Here is a 19116-nt window from a genome sequence, read left to right as displayed (position 1 = left end):
TATAACAACAAACTGCTTGGCCAATTAAATAGCACCCATTCTTTTCCTGTCGAATGGACCACCTTAAACAAAATCTGGCATGCAAAATGACTGCAAATATTAGTTTAGTAAAAAAACAACCCTTTTACCGATAAACCAAAATTGGGTAAAAACAGAAAGAAACCCGGAAACGTCTTTTTGCTTCATTTTCCGTCCGATATTTGAGGAGGAAATCACGCGCGCAAATATACTGCAGAAAAGAACGTGATCGCATATATTGAAGAAAACGCAAGGGCGCTTTAATTTAGTCGTAAACAACAGCAGGAGGACTCCAAAGCAGCCGAAATCAAAAACAAAACAAATAACGAGCGATTCTACACAATCTGGCAAAGGGAATGAAAGCCGAGAAATGCCAAAATGAACCAGGGCGCCCTGTGAAAGGAATGGCTGGAGATGAGAGCCATTAACACGAGGAGAGGCATCTTCAACCAGGAGAGGAAAGCCACCTTGGATCGCACGATACCATCGTGGGTTGGGTAGACCGATTGCGCCACGAAGATGACCGACGCGATCGCGGCTTGGGGCAGCATGGGGTCGCTGGGGAGAGCCCCTTCGTTCCTGCGCGAGACAAGGCGTTGGATAAAGTTAGAGCATGGGTTCCAAAACTTTTTTTACGGCGGACCCCCCAAAAAATATTGTTGCATAGCCTGAACCAGGGCAGGCAATTTTTTTTAAAATGACGTCATAACCTGACGTTGCAATAGAAATGACTTCACAAATCTTGTGTTGAGATAGAGTCTAAATACATTCAGTGCAAAAACGTTTAGTTTTTAGTTAAACTATTTTCTTTAAAAATTAATTTATTTTCATAACATTTTATTTGAGATCGATACTACAAACTTTGCCTAGAAACCTAATTGTGTCGGCCTCCGGCTTATTTGCCCTAGCCCCTCTTAACATAAAATACAGTGAAAATGTTGTCCGAAGACTAAATTTCGGTGAAATTTTAAACCGAACGACAATTTATAATGATCTGCACGGAAATTATTAATATTTTTTTTATGTTTTCTTAACGTTGAATAAAGTTCGCGAGTTCAAAACTTTGTTAGTGAAATCTGCAAAGATCGGATTCAATCTGAGACTCCAGGTACCATCAGTGTGCCAAAAATTTGTTAGTTACACATTGACTTAGCGGATTTATATTTAAACTTAAATAAATTTTAAACACAAAACTAAAACTGTTGTAATACCTAAAACTCCTACTGCGACAAGGGTTAAGTGTCAAATAAACTTTTACTTGAGTCTATAAAATGCCGACAAGATTTGCCTTCACCTAAATGATTCGGCCCCCGACTTATTTGCGCTTATTAACAAATAATGCATTGGAAATGGTGTCCGAAGCAATTCCGAACTAAATATCGCTGAAAATTTAACCGAACGACAATTTGGTGAGGATCACTACGGTTTTTTTAAAATAGCTATTTGGATCTCCTTCGTTTAACGACGATAATCAAGTTGTTAAAACTCGATACAAAATTTAATATCCGGCCCGCGATAGTTAACTTTAAAGTTAGTTATCGGGCAATAAAATAAATTAGTAAAACCTAGTTTAACTGCGTGCCAGTTTTTTCAAACGTTGAAAATGAGAAATTGGGTGGTGCACTTCAAAAAACCGAAATGTGTTAAAGTTTGTAGCAAAATTAAAATTATAAATTTAATAACAAAAATTTGTGCAAATCGTTGCTTATATTTAGTCGATATAATGTTGTCTGTTCTTTAAAAGCAATGTAGTGTAGATTGTCGTTGGCCGACAAGCATATGACCAGCACCGTTGAAACGCAATCGTTGTCAGTTTTTGTTTTTGTTGAGTGTTTAAATGCTTAAACTAAACACGAAAATCCACACAAACCTAAAGTTGACGAGCAGCACGACGAGAGAGGGCAGCGAGAAGAGAGCCAGCCAAATCCACATCTGCAGCACAAGGTAGTTGACCGAGAAGGTGTCGTCCTCGGGCGAAGTGGGATCCGGCTCCTTCTTGGCGGGTGAAAGGTTCGGGGCGGCCTCGCTGCTTTCCTCTTTGGAGGCCGATTCGTCCTCGCCGCCTTCCGCGGGCTTTTGGACGTCCAAAGGCGGCGGAGGCGGCGCCGGGTTGTCAAGCGCGGTTTTGCGCAGCAGGCAGACGTTACAGAATGAAACGGCGGCGATATAGAGGAAGGCTAGCGAGCTGAACTGCTGGGCTGCGGCGGCGAGCACAACGGAGTGGAGAACGAAGCGCGCCGTCGCCGAATCTGTGAGCAGCGCGAAGGGAGCTAGGGTTGAGAGTCGCAGCAAAAGCGGGGTAATGATGACCATGATAAGGCGCTGGATGATCCTGGTCACAGAGAAGAGCTCAAACGCAAAAAGGAAAAGAACGAGGGGCGCGAATGTGAACCACGTCTGGTTTTCGTTTTCCATCGTGATAGAGTCGGGCAGGGGAAGCCCGGCAACCGTCCAGCCCGAAGAGAACAGTGCAAAAGTGGTATAAAAATACTTAAAGAGGCTGATGAAGGGTTGAATCTTGTAGGGCTTGGCGGTAAGGTTGTGCGCGTCCCAGATAGAGTGACAAGGCTTGGCGAGCTGCATCTGGTTGACCATGTAAAAGTAGGTAAGCAAAATGTTGCAGACAACGTAGACGGGCAATGACACGCCAAAAAAGCGAACCAGGCTGCCAAGAACTTGAAAGAAGTCGACTTTGAGGTTAAAGCGCGGCGGTTTATGGTCACCCGCGTCTGCGTAAACATGCAGCACTGCCGATTGTTTCAAGTCGGTGGGGCCGCTGTATAGGCCGGCCAAAATGCTGCCGGATCCGTAGATGGTCTGGCCTTCATCCCAAGGCACCTCCATTTTGAGCAGCTGGTTGGCGCCTGAATCGGCCATCGAGATCTTAAACGACTGATAGATGTTCTGAAACCCTTCCAGCGTTACGCGGTAGTAGAACCTGTCCTCAACCGAGCCGCCAGACTCTAGCGTGTGGCTTGCGCCCTTGTTGTAAGTCCATAGGTTCGAGAAAACATGCGGTACCGTAACGCTTGCGCTTAACTCGCCGTCAGATAAAACGTTAACGTCCAGGATGTTTGCTTTGGAGTTCTTGGTCATTGGAAAAAGCACGTGGGTAAATCCGCGCTCTTTCATTTCGACCAAGTCCAGGTGGATGATCTTGTATTTGTCGGTCAAAGTGCCTTGAGCCGAAAGGTCGGTGGCCTGCTGACAGGCGCCGGTTTCGTCGACGGAACAGGCCAGGATCCATTTTTCCTTAGGGCTGTCAGTGCGAGCGACAAAATGGGACGAAATCTGCTCCAAGAAGCGGTCAATCGAAAAGCTAAAGTATGTACCAGGCCCCGCTTCGAGCTTGTTCATCGACCAGCGATCGTTGTGCACCTCGTTCCAGGCATGGGACTTTGATAGACGCACTAGTTTCGGCTTGTCGCTTTTGGGGACAACATCAAAACCAGGGTTCCGCCTGAAATGGAAATCCATAACCCTAGTGCGCTGCGCCACGTCGGTAGTGATTTGCTTAGTGTCTTGCGACAGGAGGTCAATAAAAAATCGGGCAGTGACAAGCACAAGCTGGTTGCACCAGACTATGGTCTGGTGTTCGGTCGAGACATGTACCCTCGGTACTGTGGTGGCGATGGTGGAAAACGTATTGGAGCTGCTATTAAGGGGGAGCCTGGTCAAGGCGGTTGGCACCTGGTAGTCTCTCGGGCCGCCACCAACTGATACAATGTTGACGTCTTGCAGCTGTTGGGCATTTTTACGCCAGAAGGAGTTTACCCTCTCGTAGTAACCGGCTATGAGCGAGTCCACACTCAAGACCGGGGATAAGTTTGGGGTTGCTAGCATTACAATGGTGCTCACTTTGGTTGGGTCGAAACCGTTAAGCGTGAAAACTCCCTTTGAAAGAATTCCACCCATGGAATGACCAACAATTGCAACAGACTTCGGTTTGTTTTCAGTTGTTTTGTACAAGGATAAGATCTTCTCTATGCAGTGCCTGAGGAATTCTGTTTGAGCTTGGAGGGTCCCACCGTAAAATGCCACCAGTTCTTCGTTCAGATCCAGAGTGAAGACGTTAAAATGGTTAATTCCTGGCTTGTTGATGTGTTTCCAAAGCAACACAGAACCAATTGAGCGAGCCTAAAAAGGTTAAAGAAAAATCACAAACTTGAATGCATGTTTGGGTACACTATGCATGGATCTAAAATAATGTAGCTGCATGATAATGAATTTCAAAGCTTAATTATCTTGATTAAGACGCACAAAGTTTAATCGAAGATAATACAAGTACGTATCGAAAGTATTAATCAAAATTATGTTAATCAACTTGACCTATATGGCTTTGAAATTCATTATCAAGTTGGATGCTTGTTGTATTAGATAAAGAATAAAAAAAAATAAATAAGAAATAAACCAAAAAATATTAAAAAATTATATGTAGTAAAAAAAATAATTTTTGCTGACCTGCTTATAACTTCCACCTTGGCCCGGAATAAACAAAACAGGAACACCACTAAGATCAAGACTTTTAACTTGTTGAAAATAGTGTCCTTCCCCATACAAATAGAGGTTGTACCTTGGAAATGCCTCGGTTACTTCATCTTCAAGAGGAACCTAAAAATTGGTGAGCAATTGTCAGGCATTGGTTAATGGTAAACAATAAATAAGGTTTTAACCTTAAAACTGTTTATAGTTGACCAAATTGAACATGCCAAAACATAATTATACTAAGGAAAATCAGGTATAAACCATGGTAAAAAAATATTTTAATTATGTGCTTCAGTAAATGTAAGGTAATTTGTAAAATAGTTTCTACGTCAAACTTTACACTTTTGGATGTAAAACCAACATTAAAAGGAAAAAGTAAGTTGCATTTTCGCAATAAACGATGACAGCCATTATAAAAACATTTACATATAATCAACTCCGAATAACTTTAAACCAGATGAATTTCTTTCGCAGCAAACGCAAATATAAATATTGTAGATTGAGTGCACAAAAATAACAGAAGTTCAGTCTTATAAATTATAACCCTATTAATAAAATGTACTTTATTTACAGCAATCTCACTTGGAAATATCAAACCAACCTTTGCATATTCTGGCGGATTATACATGTAGGTCATTTTGCATTGATTTTCATCATATCCCAAAAGCAATGTATAAAAGCCAACGCACAGGAAACACAGCATGATTCCATGCGATAGGAGTTCGCCATTGGACATTGTGAATGCTACCTAACCTTTATGATTATATACCACTACCTAAGAAACTAAAGGTACAAATCCTTTACAAATTTGTAATTCTACTGCAGGTATATTAATATTATGTGAATGGTACATTCATGTTTCATTTAGAGTATGCTAGGTTTACAACAATTTCAATAAAAAAAGTTATCATCTCTACTGCAATTTCCTTAAACTTTTAAAAAATGTGACAAAAGATCTACTAAAATTACAAAAGAACACACAATCATACTGTACAGGCTAATCTGCACTTCATGTCACTTTTCACACAGATTTTGGGTTTGCAACACCAATTTTTTAAGTATCAGTAACATTTTTTGTACAGGCTACGGCTTGACAATTTAACCTTTGTTTTAAAATTAGGTGTGTGTGTGTCATTGCATTAAATCATGTGAGCAAACTAAAAACGGTTGCTTAAAAATCTCTTCTCTGTTGTGCCCCGCCTGCACAAATTCAGACAGGAAAATTACACGACTTCCCTGTATTGTACGGACAACATTTATTGTTTCTTACCATGGGCGACCCTACGGGGGGACTTGCCACCCTCTGGAATTTTAAAAAGCGATGATGATTATTGTTTATAATTATATTTACTAACTTAGTTTTACTAAGCTGGTAATAGAATAATATTGATTTTATATTACTTTCTACTGATATAAAATCGTATGTACATATTAATATTATAGGTACCGTACCACCGGACCGGTACTGAAGTTAAATAAATGAATATATGAATTACTGTAAAACTGTCAAAAAATTTTTAAAATCGTTTCAAAGAAATGTCCACAAAATGCCACATCGTATGCCGGCATATTTTTGTTGATTTAGTTCATTTTAGCTGAATCATACAATTTTAGCGTTTTGTAAGTATTCTATGCTACTACAGAAAATGTAAGGAAACGCATGACTACATTTAAACATAGAATACTCATAAATTTCAACCATCTGTATTTCAACACTGTTATGTTCACAATGATTTATTGCATTTTGAAAGCTTTTACCGCCAGAATAGAAACGACGTGGTGTTTTACCGACTTTGTAATAGCAAAACGACTAATCGTCATGTTAACATTTACTAATTAAAACACACACAGAATAATTTTTTTCCAAGTCATTTGTAAAATAACTTAAGTCCAACTTCATTTTTTTTCAATAAATCACAAGTCAAGTCCTAATCAAGTCATAACTCATAATTATAGCAAATCAATTTCAAGCCAAGTCCTATAGTAATAAAATGTCAACGTTAAACTACTAAAAATTGTAAGCTGTCTCGATTACGATCTCACTAAAAAAACGCAGCATATCGTACCGCAAGCGAATTGTTTGTGTATAAAAATTAGGATAAATAACCCATTTTTATAAAAAAAAACATGCTTAATGGAAACACCCCACCCCACCCCAAGTCAAGTGATTTGCCCGAAAAACTTAAATCGAGTAAAGTGATTTTTCCCAAATGATTTAAGTCAAGACAAGTCATTGACTTGAGTAATTACAACATTGCGAGCTGGCTATCAGTATGGCAAAACTACCAAATACCCACCGCGTTTTGTCAATTGTTTACCATTTCCTGCTTTGCATAGGTTCGTGTGTCAATAGGCCGATTTCCTAAAGATTTTATTGATTATATGACGCAAATGATTAACCACGAGTATCTTAACGATATATCATGTAAGTTTATAATAAAAAATACAACACTATAGCTGTCGCCGTTCTGTTCATTTTCGAAAGCGGTCGTGTCAATAAGGAGGCCTACAATGGAAGTTCTAGTTTACTGTTTTTAACGTCATAAATTGATTTTCTCTGAGTGAAAAGTCCACAAGGCCAACATTGCAAGGATTTCCATAATCTGAAGCTTATTATTTATTTTTAATTTTCTACAAATAAAAACCAACAGTCTAAACCAGTGGTAATGTATCTTTTTTCTTGCTGTACCCCTTTTAAATCAACAACCAATTCTCCAACCCCTTCCAGAACTGCGCAAATAACAAAACCATTCTAATTTAATTCCCATGCAAGTACCTGATAACACAGTAACGCAATACCAAACTGTGAGTTAGTTTTACGTTTAACTGAGGTAAGAAACAAATTACAGTAATAAATTTTCTGTGTCTAATTCAGCATCCTCGCACCCTTGGTCAAGAAACCTTGGTGTAAAAGTGTCTCAGGGCTCCAGCGGGACAAAAACCGGGTCCGCCTGTGGGACCGAGACACGAAAAGTGCTTCGGGTGGCGCTGTGCAGTGTCCGAACCGACAAGAAGGCACCTATGCCATACGAGCTTCACGTTACGAGTTTTGACCGCTTTCTTTTAAACGGTGTCTCGCCGGTGAGAAAGACGAGGTCCTCGGAGCCAAAGAGGGCCACCCGTGCCGCGGCGCCGTACGTGTTGTCCATGGTGCGCAACTGCTCTTCGCGGGCATTGAGCACATGCTCGGCTTGCAGCTTACCATGGTAGTAGGGGTGAATGTGCAGAAAGAAATTTTCGGACAGGTTGTAGTTGTCGCTGGTGGTTGAGAACTTGCTGTCGATGTACGGGTTGGGCCGGTTGATTGTGTACTGCTCAACGTGAACGTTAACACCGCCGTCTTCCTTGTAGAGCTCGAAGGGCACCTTGATGCCCCAGGTGAGAAAGTTCTTGGTGTTCAGCTTTCGGTACGCCTGCACCCAGCGCTTTATGAAATCACAATCGGCCATTGTCATGATAATGCCGTTGCTCAGACTGTCTGTGACCGAGCTGAAAAGAAACGTTTGCATTTACAGCATATTAGGATTCTAAGCAAATCCGTTTAAACGAACACGCACTGTTGCTGTCAGGCATTGTTTCAATTGTAAAACTGTTTTCCGGCAAATGTTATTATGTAGGCTTCTAACGTGTCGACCACCTATTCGGGCAATATTCTACATGGCAATATTATTGCAACTATAGACGAAAAAATATACCAAACAAACGTTTCAAACAACAATGCAAGAAAAGCAGGATAAACCCCCGATTGCTTGACAAATGTATAATTTCGTTTATTGTTCGCCTGGTATAAATTATGTACTTTTGCCTCATATAGTTACAATAAAATTGTTTTACAATTGAAATCATATTAAACTGTCTGTAAAGACAATGCCATTATCAAAACAACCCGTAGGTCATCATGATAGGGAGTTAAGTTATTATCTATGCGTTTCTTACTACCAAAGCTTTAGACGACTCTACAGCCTGTATTTAACCAATTTACGTGACTAAATTAAGGTGGATATTCACCGATCCACTTATAGCAGTGGTTCCCAAACTGTGGTACGCGTACCACCGGTGGTACGCGAGAGTCTTTCAGGTGGTACGCGACTACGTATAAAATTTTCAAAGCATCTGTATACATTTCCGAAAACTTTCAACTTTGAAAACTTTCAGATTGGGTAATTTGCAATCTTGCGTTTTAGTTACCTTTAAGTTGAGGTTTCGCTTGTTTATGACGTAACACTTATGTTGTTCAGGAAAATAAAACGTTAATTGTTAGCAGCTGGTGGAGAAAAAACAACTACATAAATCGCATTAAAACTATTTGCTGTGTTTTGTTTAATTTATGGCTTTTATGTCTTCTTGGAATGACATATGTCAAACTTTAATACAGCTACATGCTCATTTTCTTATATGCTAAAATAGCTATAGTTTGAGATATTCTAGTCAGATGTAGGCTTAACTTAAGTGGTACATGAACACTGTACAAAAGCTCAAAATGGTACGCGAGAGAAAAAGTTTGGGAATCACTGACTTATAGGGTTGTCGAATAATTCATTCACTCACATTACATGGTTGGAAAATATTCCGCCATATAATATTCCACCTTTACAATTTCCATTTGGTGGCCATATCAGTTTTAAAATTCGGTAGTGTGCATGCGCATGTCGGACTCGGGACTCGGGTAGTTTTACAAGGTCTTACTCGAGTCCCGAGTCCGACTCCCCAGCCCTGCTTTGAACTGATAAAGTAAGGTTGGGAAATTTGGTTAAGCGAAAAAGGAATTTCAAAGTCGTTAAAATTTAACAAAATTTTATTAGAAAACGTACCTAAAAAAGGGTAAATACTGTTTGTCTTTTAAAATTGCCACACTTACATTTTTAATTTTTTCATAAAGAAATAATAAACTCGTATATAATGACAACGAGAAAGGAAAACGCCAAACGAAACTAAAAGTACCGGTAACTTACGTTCCCATGCATGCCTCATAAACCCGAAGCTGATCAAAGCTTCGCAAGGTTATTACGTCAAGGTCCAAATAAATTCCGCCCATGTTTTGCAGCATCAGCAGTCGGTAAAAATCCGATCTTGAGATTTCCTTGGTGAACTAAGAACATGGAGAACAATGCGTGAATCCGATATGTTAAACGCAAATTTTGCATACTTGGATTTAGACTCGGGACTCGACGGCATCGGTTTTATTGACAAGAATTGGATTCGGTATTCGGGAGTAAGACCACTTGAGATTACACGAATCCCGATTTCGGCATGTGCAGTACCACGCCCGGAAACGATTAGGCCACAAGTTGTAAATCACAAAGGCAAAGTGTGGAATATTTTCCACCAACGTTATGTGGATTGGTTAGTTGTTTGACGCCCAATTATTAGTGGATTGCTATATGTTTTCCTTATTTTGGTTAATGGGAAGGGTGGAATAGAGTGCTATTAAGTCAAAGGTACTCAAAGAGTTGGGTAATATATGTATAGGGTCGGGCATGAATTTACTTTTTGGCCTGAGTCGGATTCAAGTTGTTTCAAACCGACTCTGCAGTCCTGGTTTGCATAAAAGGAAAAACCATAAACTAATTCCCAAAAGCTTCCTATCGTTGCATTTCTTATTGCAAGTTAGTGAAACGTCCTGTGATCAATAAAGAAATAGTTTATGAGAAAATATTACGCACTACTCAGATAGTTTTGAACTTACCTGATTACCAAAAGCGTTTGAAGGAGCGGTAACCTGCAAAATCTCTAAACATGGAATTTCTCTCAGCACTCTTTTCCAGAGTTCCGTCTTTTCTGCAAGGAATACAAAATTTATTTTAGATCAGAAAGCGTGCTTGTGATTAACAAACTAAAAATTATGCAACTATGTTAGTTAGCAACTAGCGGCTACTTTTCACAACAAATAATATTTACATAAATACCGGTAGCGTGATATTTAATGCTGATTTATATAGTTATAATTTTAACCAACCGATTTTACCGTGAAGTTTTGCGCTTTTTTCTTGTGGCGAAATAAACAGAATAAGCAAAAGACAACCACTCAAGTTTCAAGCAAACCTATTATTATTGAAATGAATCGCAATTTTTTACGAATTAATCTGACTTTAGTCGAACATTCGGGATTAAATGTTAAGCAGTAGTGTTGTAAACAAGCCGTTTTAAATTTTGTGAAAATAAATGGTACGTCTTTTTAAAAATTAACGACCCCAGTCCAACTCATCATTGCCTAAGTCAAGTCCCAGTCAAGCAGATTTTACAGCAAGTCTTCTTTAGGTCAAATCGCTAATAAAGCATTAAAATTGGAAAAGTCACCTGAATATGAGCAATTGTCAAATAAAAATAATAAATACAGCACGTAGCAATTAAATTGTTTTACGTGCAAAACTTGAGATAAATAGCTCCATTTAATACTAAAATATCAAACGAAAACGCTTAATTTCACCTCATGTCGCATGACTCAATGACATAAGTCCGAGTCTAGTCCTATGTACAAACGATTGAAGTCAAGTCAAGTAATTCCATCAAAACTACTCAAGTTAAACCAAAAAGGTGGAGTAAATCTTGAATGCATTAATGGATACCAATAAACTTATGGTACTATGCACGGATGTAGAATGTAGCTTAAAAATGAATCTCAAATCAAAGTCGAAAATTATCGAATAAATTGACATCATCGTGATCAAAGCTAAATGTTTCACCATGATGGATACATAAATCTTTACGTATAGTGCGTATACTTGTGTATGCCTATAGTGTATATGTGCTCTAGTCAGTTCAAGTTATTCGAAAACGCAACACTGGTAAGCGGCATGAAGACAGAACAGTAGCAGCGTGTCCTTTACTTATGTTTTCCTTGTTGTGGCCCTGGTGGAAGTAGATGACAGACGGACGCTGGATGCTGGCCACCGAACGCATTGCCAAATACTCGTGGAAGAAGTTCATCTTGTACTCGTCGCCCAGCCAGACGAAGTGCACCGTGTTGTTAATCTTGTACGCGCCTTTTTGCGTCGGCCTCGCGCCGCACTCGATTTCGGTAAACGGTAGCCGGTCACATATGACGTAGCCGCCATCGCTGGGGACCCGGCAGTTGGCCTTGAGTCTTGCGCGCCGCGCTAGCCTGTCCCGGTGGGTTTCGTTCTTCGCCTGCAAATGAACTGACGTTACTATCGTGCACCGTGGTTTGATTGTATATATACCACAAAAAGGCTGCGCTCCGGGGACAATTTACACCAGTTAATTTGGTTGCTGTACAGTTTAGGGTGTTTAGGTGAGGCACGTGACCATTAGGCGAGAGCCGACGGCTGCCTAAGTCTCTTACACGTCTTTTGGTGCATCTGACTGCAAGTAGCAGGTCGCTAGAGTTCTTATAACTTCTTGAACTCCAGACAAAGTCACTACACTAAGTTGATTTACGCCGTTAATAAGATAATACAAACCGCTCGGTCGTATGAAAAAAGGATACAAACTGTTCATTTCATGCTAAAGCTGCAATTTACCAAGAGACGACGCTTATATAGGCCCGTATAGACAGCGGCGTATTAAATGGGGTTAAAATGGTGAACGACTTTGAACGTTCGGGTTCAAATGACTACTCCATAACCTGCGAACGTCAGCGAATTTAAAGTTTCACATTTGTTGGACAGAAAACGGCAGGTTTTGCCTACTTGTTGTATGACGTCCATTCATGACGTCATCTCTAAACATTCTTTGGCGCACTTTTCATAAAATGTTTAGGGGCCAAATAAAGTTTAAGTACTTTTCTAAAAAAGAAACCAGTCTAGTTAAATTTACTGTTGTATTTAAAAGAGTTTAGTCATAACGTAGAGGTTTTATATTACTTTAAGCGAAATTTGTTTTGCAATACGGAATTTGTTTTGCAATACGCCCTAAAACGAATTTTTCGTACCTCACTCCTGATGTGTTCCACTTTTACCAGCACTTCACTCAGGATGGATTCCAAAGACATAAAGGCAACAAGCATAATAAGCAAAGATGCAACGACAAACTTTTTCCAATTCCGCTTGAACGTATGAAATCGCATTTTGAAAAACCAGTGCTTAACGAATTGCATCAGTATGGTGTTGGTTCGAAAAATTCAAAGGCCAACTACCATCACCATCAAACAGCAATCTTTTCAGATATGATTGAAACCGTTTTCTAAAAATGCAAGAAATGAGCTGCACAAGTAACTCAAGTCAGTATTACACCTTAAATAAATGATATAACTACCGCTCACACATAAACTGTCTGTTTATTATTTGGGGAAATTAATGTGTTTGCAAAAGTACAAATATTTTTAGAAAATATTGAGCTTTTCTACTGCGCCTGATACACTATGGCCACTACTCTACGAACCACCACCACCACCACCACCACCACCGAGTTCCGCTACTTATGACATCGTTTAAGTATTACACGACTTCGCGCGATTTCCGTTTGTATTGTTTGTCTGCCCTGCGATGTCTGTAACACACATATCCTTCTGTACCTCATCCGTGCCAAACTGTGGATCGTCTTTAAATGGTTTATAGGGAGATCGCGGCTAAAAGATTTGAACGTCAAAACGCTCAATTCAATCGATCATAAAGTGGCTACAAACTGTTTGTGATCATCGGTTTTTTGTGCAAGGAAAGAACCAGCGACAAGAAATGTGTCGTAACTAAGGAAATCAAGAGACAAATGCCCCACTGATTTATCTTGCATTGTATTGCCTGTAAGCCTATGACCAAATCATCAGTAAATCACTTCCTATACGGGTGTTTCTAACCCGATCTTTCGAGAGAATATTACGAGTTGTATACTCAATCCAAGGTAGAAAAAAGAATCGTTTGAACGATGTTCAGTTGTTTGTCCTTTCCCAACATGCTACCTTGTGTATGGTCAGTAACCTGGACACCTTATATTGTTTATTTCTACTTTCAAAGTTGGATTTTATGTTTGCAACAAACTGAAACCACCCACTTACCATTGTATTAAATATGTAAAACCGTTTTTGTTTTTTCTTCAATCTTTTGCAGAAGGCCAAGATATTGATAAAGTCAGGGGAGATTCACAATGTGAAAACTTTCAAAATACGCAACTGTGCTGTAAAGCTCCTCTTACTGTATAGCCAAAACGGTCCTGTTGCTTGAAATTCTTAAAAGCATAATACGCAAGCACATGAGCGCAATAGCTTCTTGATGGTAGATCACCATTGAATGGAACCCGTCAGGAAACAATTGTAACCGTCTTGGCGGAGGGAATATTAAAGACGCGCGCTAACCTATACCGCCTGACGTCGTTTACCGGTGGGATTAGGCGTCCCTAATGAGGGCCAATAAATATGGAAGTCCGACGTTATTACTGCAGGATTTAGGAATAGGAACGGTAAGAGCTTTATACTTATGCTATAACGTAGCGAGCAACATTGGATTTTCAATGTATCCAATAGTCTCCTTCAGTGGTAGATTAGAATTAGTAAAAGGTTTTTATATTTTGCAATATTTGGCATTAGATGGTCTATAGAGAAACTTGTATAGAAAAGTATACAAAGTTATCGCTATAAGACTGTATGCAAAGTTTAGCCTTAACACTTACATATAAATCTAAATAGAGGGCTTACCAGATTTTCGATACTTCGTATTATATTCCGATACCGATATGCGATATTTTTGGCAAACGTACCGCCGATCTGATCCGATACCAAACGACGTCATTGTTATTGTCAAATACGCAAAATTGGCAAAATTGTAACGCGCGAAGGTTATCGCTGGAAGCCTAGTTACCTTTATTGTAATCATGCTATTTTCTAACAAAATAACTTTTTAAATGGAAAACTCGGAGTAGTTTTGCAAAATACTATCACTCGGTATCGGATCGACCGATACTATCACTCGGTATCGGATCGGCACCGATACTATCACTCGGTATCGGAAATGGTCAAACTAATTTGGTATCGGATCGGCACCGATACCACCCGAGTATCGGACGTTTACCGATTCCACCACTCGGCATCGGGTTTCGGCTCCGATCCGATATTATCGGACATCCCTAGTGTAGATGTGCAAAAAATAGCTTTCAGGATTATCGATCACTAAGTGCAAACTAGTGCACTGCACGTGACTATTTCCGTAAGATACTCGCCTACGTTGAACGATGTTCAAAGTCAAGCAGGTCACCCCTTAGCCACAACGCTGTGCGCGTAATAAAGTGCGGTCATTTTGCAGAAATACGCGGGCTGTCACTGTTGCGCAGGAGTCGACACTTGGAAATGTCATCTTGCCCGCTGCGTACCGTCAACTGCCACCCAAGTCAATCTCTTGCGATAATAAGTTGATTGCCAAGCGACTGGCCGCGCCAATTTTGGAAAGCAAGGGGGACAGAGCTGTGCGTCAGAGGGTGAAAGGAATCCGTGTTAGCAAACTTAGAGAAGCCGCGACCAGGACTGTTTACTGAATAGCGTAGGCTGTACTGCGTTTTGCTTGGAATATTTGAAGTGCCTGTCAAATGCTGTTTACTGGTCTCTAAAGGCATGTTGTGAATATGATTTTCTGCAATTTATGTAGGCGAAGCTTTAACTAATTTTTGCTGGGACTAACCGTCTTTCAATTTTGTTTACAGTTGGTTTTAATAGTAGGCAATGTACCATTTAAATGTATTTTATAGACAACTACCATTTTTATTGATTTCTTAAAGTGAAAAAGAAAACTATCTAGTATTGCGCCCCTTGCCCGTTTTGGCAATGACCCATTGTAACGGCAGCACAGCGTTGCGCAAAGCCAATACGAAACTTCGAGCATGAAAGACGATACACAAGGTAACTTCACGGTTGTTAATATTCAAAGCGAAATGCTGCTTTAGTGACCGCCTTAACATTTTCTTGTCGTACCACTAGTTTTACGCGAACTGTTTCCAAGCGGTACGCGAGCAGCTTGTCGCCCTTCAGCGGAAAATTGTTATGCAAGTTTAATTTATCATCCCGCTCAAGCTATTGCTTCTTTGTATATTCAGGGACCGTCTTGTTGCGCCTTTCGTTAAGTGTTTGGCTAATTAACTTGTGTGTTTTACGATTAAGGAGAGACAAAAAATAGATTTTTCTGAGATCAAGTGGTGTGTAGTAAAATGTGCGATTGTTAAGTGTGCCGCAAAACGTTTTGTAGAGATTTGGAATATAACCTACTTGTATTACCAATGGTCCAATGCCGTGTGCCGCGAATTTTATTATGTAAGCAATGAACCGCAAGCTAAAATAAGTTTTGAAAGCCACTGCTGTATAGGGTAAAAATTTTCAACAGTACTCCGTGAAAGCAAAGCGATAAAATTGAGTCGCCTTATGTTTGCCGGCTACTGAACATAAACAGTATACACAAGAATGCGTTAACATGTCCGACAGATGCTGTGCAAATACAAGATCCAATGGCCGGGCCCGGGCGTCGTAAAACGAATTCGCAGAGCGCCCTCGATGCGGATTATAGGTCAACGCGAATCGATAAACTACTTGCCCGGACGGTGGTAAAACTTGTGTCAATTTCATTGCCAGGCGAACCGCGGCGTTCAGGCGACGGCGCGCTAATTAGTTTTGAGGGTAGTTAGAGAGCTTTGTGTGCTGTGGCATATACACGCCATGGCCGTGACGGTTTCTGGTGTAAAGCCCTGCCGCAAAGAAACTTCTTGTTGTAATTGAAAACGCGAGCCGCTTTGAACGCGATATACTCCGAATCGTTCGCGTTACAGTTTCAGGTGAAAGCTAAGGTTAATAATTTAAACTCTTTTTGTTAGCTTTTTGCGGTTTCGGAGAAGCCCACAGTCAAGACAGGGCATAATTTAAGACGAAATGATTAGTCGTATTGAAATTTTGGCAAGCCTAGCAAATTAGATTTTTTATTATCGCAACTGTAGTTGGTAAATGAAACATATCTTTGATGGCACACATTTGAAATTGTTCATGTTGCAGTTAAGGTTTCAGCGTGAACAAATTAAAATGGAAGAAAACATACTGGTAATAGTTTACAGATTTTCATTGAACGCTTCAGTTATTTTCCCTAGTGTGAGTTTTTTGTTCGAAATATAACAGTTTTTTAATATTTGCCACTATAGTTTGACAAAGGTACACCAAGTAGCACGCTTTGCAGCTAATTACTTCGTAAGCACAACGTTCCGGCTAAGCCGCCCGCCGCGGTTGTTAATAATGCATAAGCAAAGTAAATTGCCGTCAACAGGCAATCTTAGACTTTTTGATTTGAAGTCTTTGTGTTGCGTCGGGGCTTTGCATACGTATATAAACACCACAAGTCTTTCAGTTTTGTTTCGCTCACAATTTTTGGTATTCGGAGTTCGAAATGTTGAAAAATGCTTTAAAGAAATTGCACTTTCAGATACCAGAATTAAACTACTGGAAATTTTTATAAATATTGTTGTTTTAAGATATGTACGGCATTCCAACACTAATAACTTCAATAATGTCCAATATAGTACGGCGGCTGGATGGAATGCCAGTCATTAGGATCAAACAAGAATCACTAAGGCCAATTTACTAAAAATAGTTGAATTCGAACATTTAAAGTCCGTATTAAAGCCAAGACCAAATCGCATATTTTAAATTTCACACTGAATTATAACTTTGTATTGTACTTTGGTATTCGAAAGTGCGGTCGGGGGTGTTCAACGTTTATACGCAAGCGAATTCTGAAATAAATGCATCATGAGCGTAGGTTTTTACGATAAAACAACGACGTTATGTGGCGAACTAAGGTAAAGCGCCTATACTTATTCCCCGCGTTGACACTTTTCAGCAAAACAAGTTAAACGTGCTGTATTCTTTGGGTAAACAGTTAGAAGGTTACGCCGCCAAATAATCTGCATTGCGAGCACCTATCCCGGTAATCGCAATGGTAGCGTAAGGTAAAACCGAACCTTTGCGATCTATCGGCTACTTGGCGTCTAGTATAGCTTAACAAGCGAATTAGGTTTTGAAGCTCGGCCGTCCCATCTGCCAACTGCCGCGCACCATTGCTAATCAAATTTGGCTCGGGGAGGCTGCGGCATAAAGGCTTTGCGACAACAGTCGGCATCGGGTTTCATCTCTGCAGTCCACTGTGCTGGTTTCTCGCCATTCGTGCAAGCACTTTCCTTTATTCTGGACGGGACAATCTGGTTCTGAATTGCGGTTGGTTACAAAGGATAGAATAGAATAGCAATAACGACGATAGCTTTGCCGCGTTTAACTGTTGGCTGCTAGAAGAGCTGAAGTTGCATTGTTGTGTGCTGTGTTGTATCGAGGTGTCATGCGAATCTCAAAGCGGGTTTGAATGAATGGGTTGCCAGCAGTGAACAGCAAATGTCAATCTGAAATGCCAGAATTGGCTCGCAGAACTTACTTTCATTGCCAACGTACATTGAAATTGTTTTGATGTTGTACCTGGTAGTAAACAGCCATAGTGGTCAGACCTGCAGTGTAGCCCAATTGAATGAACACGATGTCGACGGGACGAGGCCCTGTTATGACAGCGTTGTGTACATCGGGCGCCCATACAAACAAGTGTTCAAAGCACAAACGTTAAGTATTTTTAACAAGCTGGTCGCTGCCGTTCTTGTAACGCCAACATTTGGCTGGTCCGTTTGGATATTTTTGTAAAATGTGGATATACCATCAAAGCGCAGAATAAATTTAGCACCTTGAAGAAATTGAAATATTTTAAAGGTGGAACTTCAGTTAGGAAGGGGCATGATCCTTAAATACGGTCTGGTTACACCACAAAAACAGAAGATTCGAGTGAGATACGATAAGTGAAGTGGGTAAACTTGTAAACAGGCTTTCATTATATACGGAGTATGAAAACTGTCAGTGAGTAAAGTTAAATAGTTAGGAGCAGAAATAGTTGATTTATTATATTAGCAATGGTTACCGGTGATGATTTTTTTCAAATAGTGTAAAATAAATGTCAAATCAGATTGATATGACGTGTGTACTGTATCGGGAAATATATTAACAAGCAGCCAGAGCAGCGTTTTACAAACAGTCGTATATCTATAAACACGATATATATCTGTTACCACGCAATTCGGTGTAGAGATTTAGCGCTGTAGTAAACAAACGCTCCAATATACGCATGCAAATTACTCGGAATGGACTCTTGCGACCAGCCATACACGTTCGAGTGTTCGTTGCTGGCGATTTAGTAGGGTTAAAAGCAGCCGCCTATCAATCGCCAAACCTGTATTGGGCTGTGTTTAGAAAATAGCGTTCGTAAACTTAATCATCTATCTTTGATTGGTTTTCGGTTACGATGTGCCTCTCGCTATATTTAGAGCACTATTGTTGTCAATATAATAAATATATGCGTTCGAACGGAACACGGGGGTCGTTCACCGTAGCAGCAAACAGTTAACCAAGCACGTGATTTTGATTTGAGCGAATTATAGAGTGCCTTTCGATTGCCAGCACAACGCAATCCGTACAAGCGTTTGGTGTCATTCACCTTGACGAAGGCGGCTTGCATAGGTTGCCGAAACGTTGGTCAAGAATTTAAATTACTAGAGGAGCCTGTTTTTTTATTTGTATTACTATGCATGGTAGCAACAGTTTATACAACGCAATTAATGCTGAGCTTAAAAACAGTGTTGTTCTCTTTTCAGTTATTAGCAAGCAAT

General features: G+C 40.1%; 1 protein-coding gene across 1 annotated transcript; it reads right to left on the bottom strand.

The window, feature by feature from the left end:
• Positions 1-211: 211 nt before the first annotated feature.
• On the bottom strand, positions 212-5277 carry LOC146139544 (GPI inositol-deacylase-like). The gene is made up of 4 exons (XM_083391866.1): positions 5105-5277; positions 4480-4629; positions 1889-4155; positions 212-597 (listed from the first exon to the last, which is right to left on the bottom strand). The coding sequence occupies exons 1-4, from the start codon at positions 5237-5239 to the stop codon at positions 354-356; spliced, it is 2796 nt and encodes a 931-aa protein (XP_083247992.1). The 5' UTR covers positions 5240-5277; the 3' UTR covers positions 212-353.
• Between the last annotated feature and the right edge of the window lie 13839 nt (positions 5278-19116).

The sequence above is a fragment of the Ascidiella aspersa genome, chromosome 6, assembly GCF_963924565.1.
Source record: "Ascidiella aspersa chromosome 6, kaAscAspe10.2, whole genome shotgun sequence".
Classification (NCBI taxonomy): Eukaryota; Metazoa; Chordata; class Ascidiacea; order Phlebobranchia; family Ascidiidae; genus Ascidiella; species Ascidiella aspersa.
The sequence above is the reverse complement of the archived record's forward strand: the minus strand, read 5'-3'. Positions and strand labels throughout refer to the sequence as shown.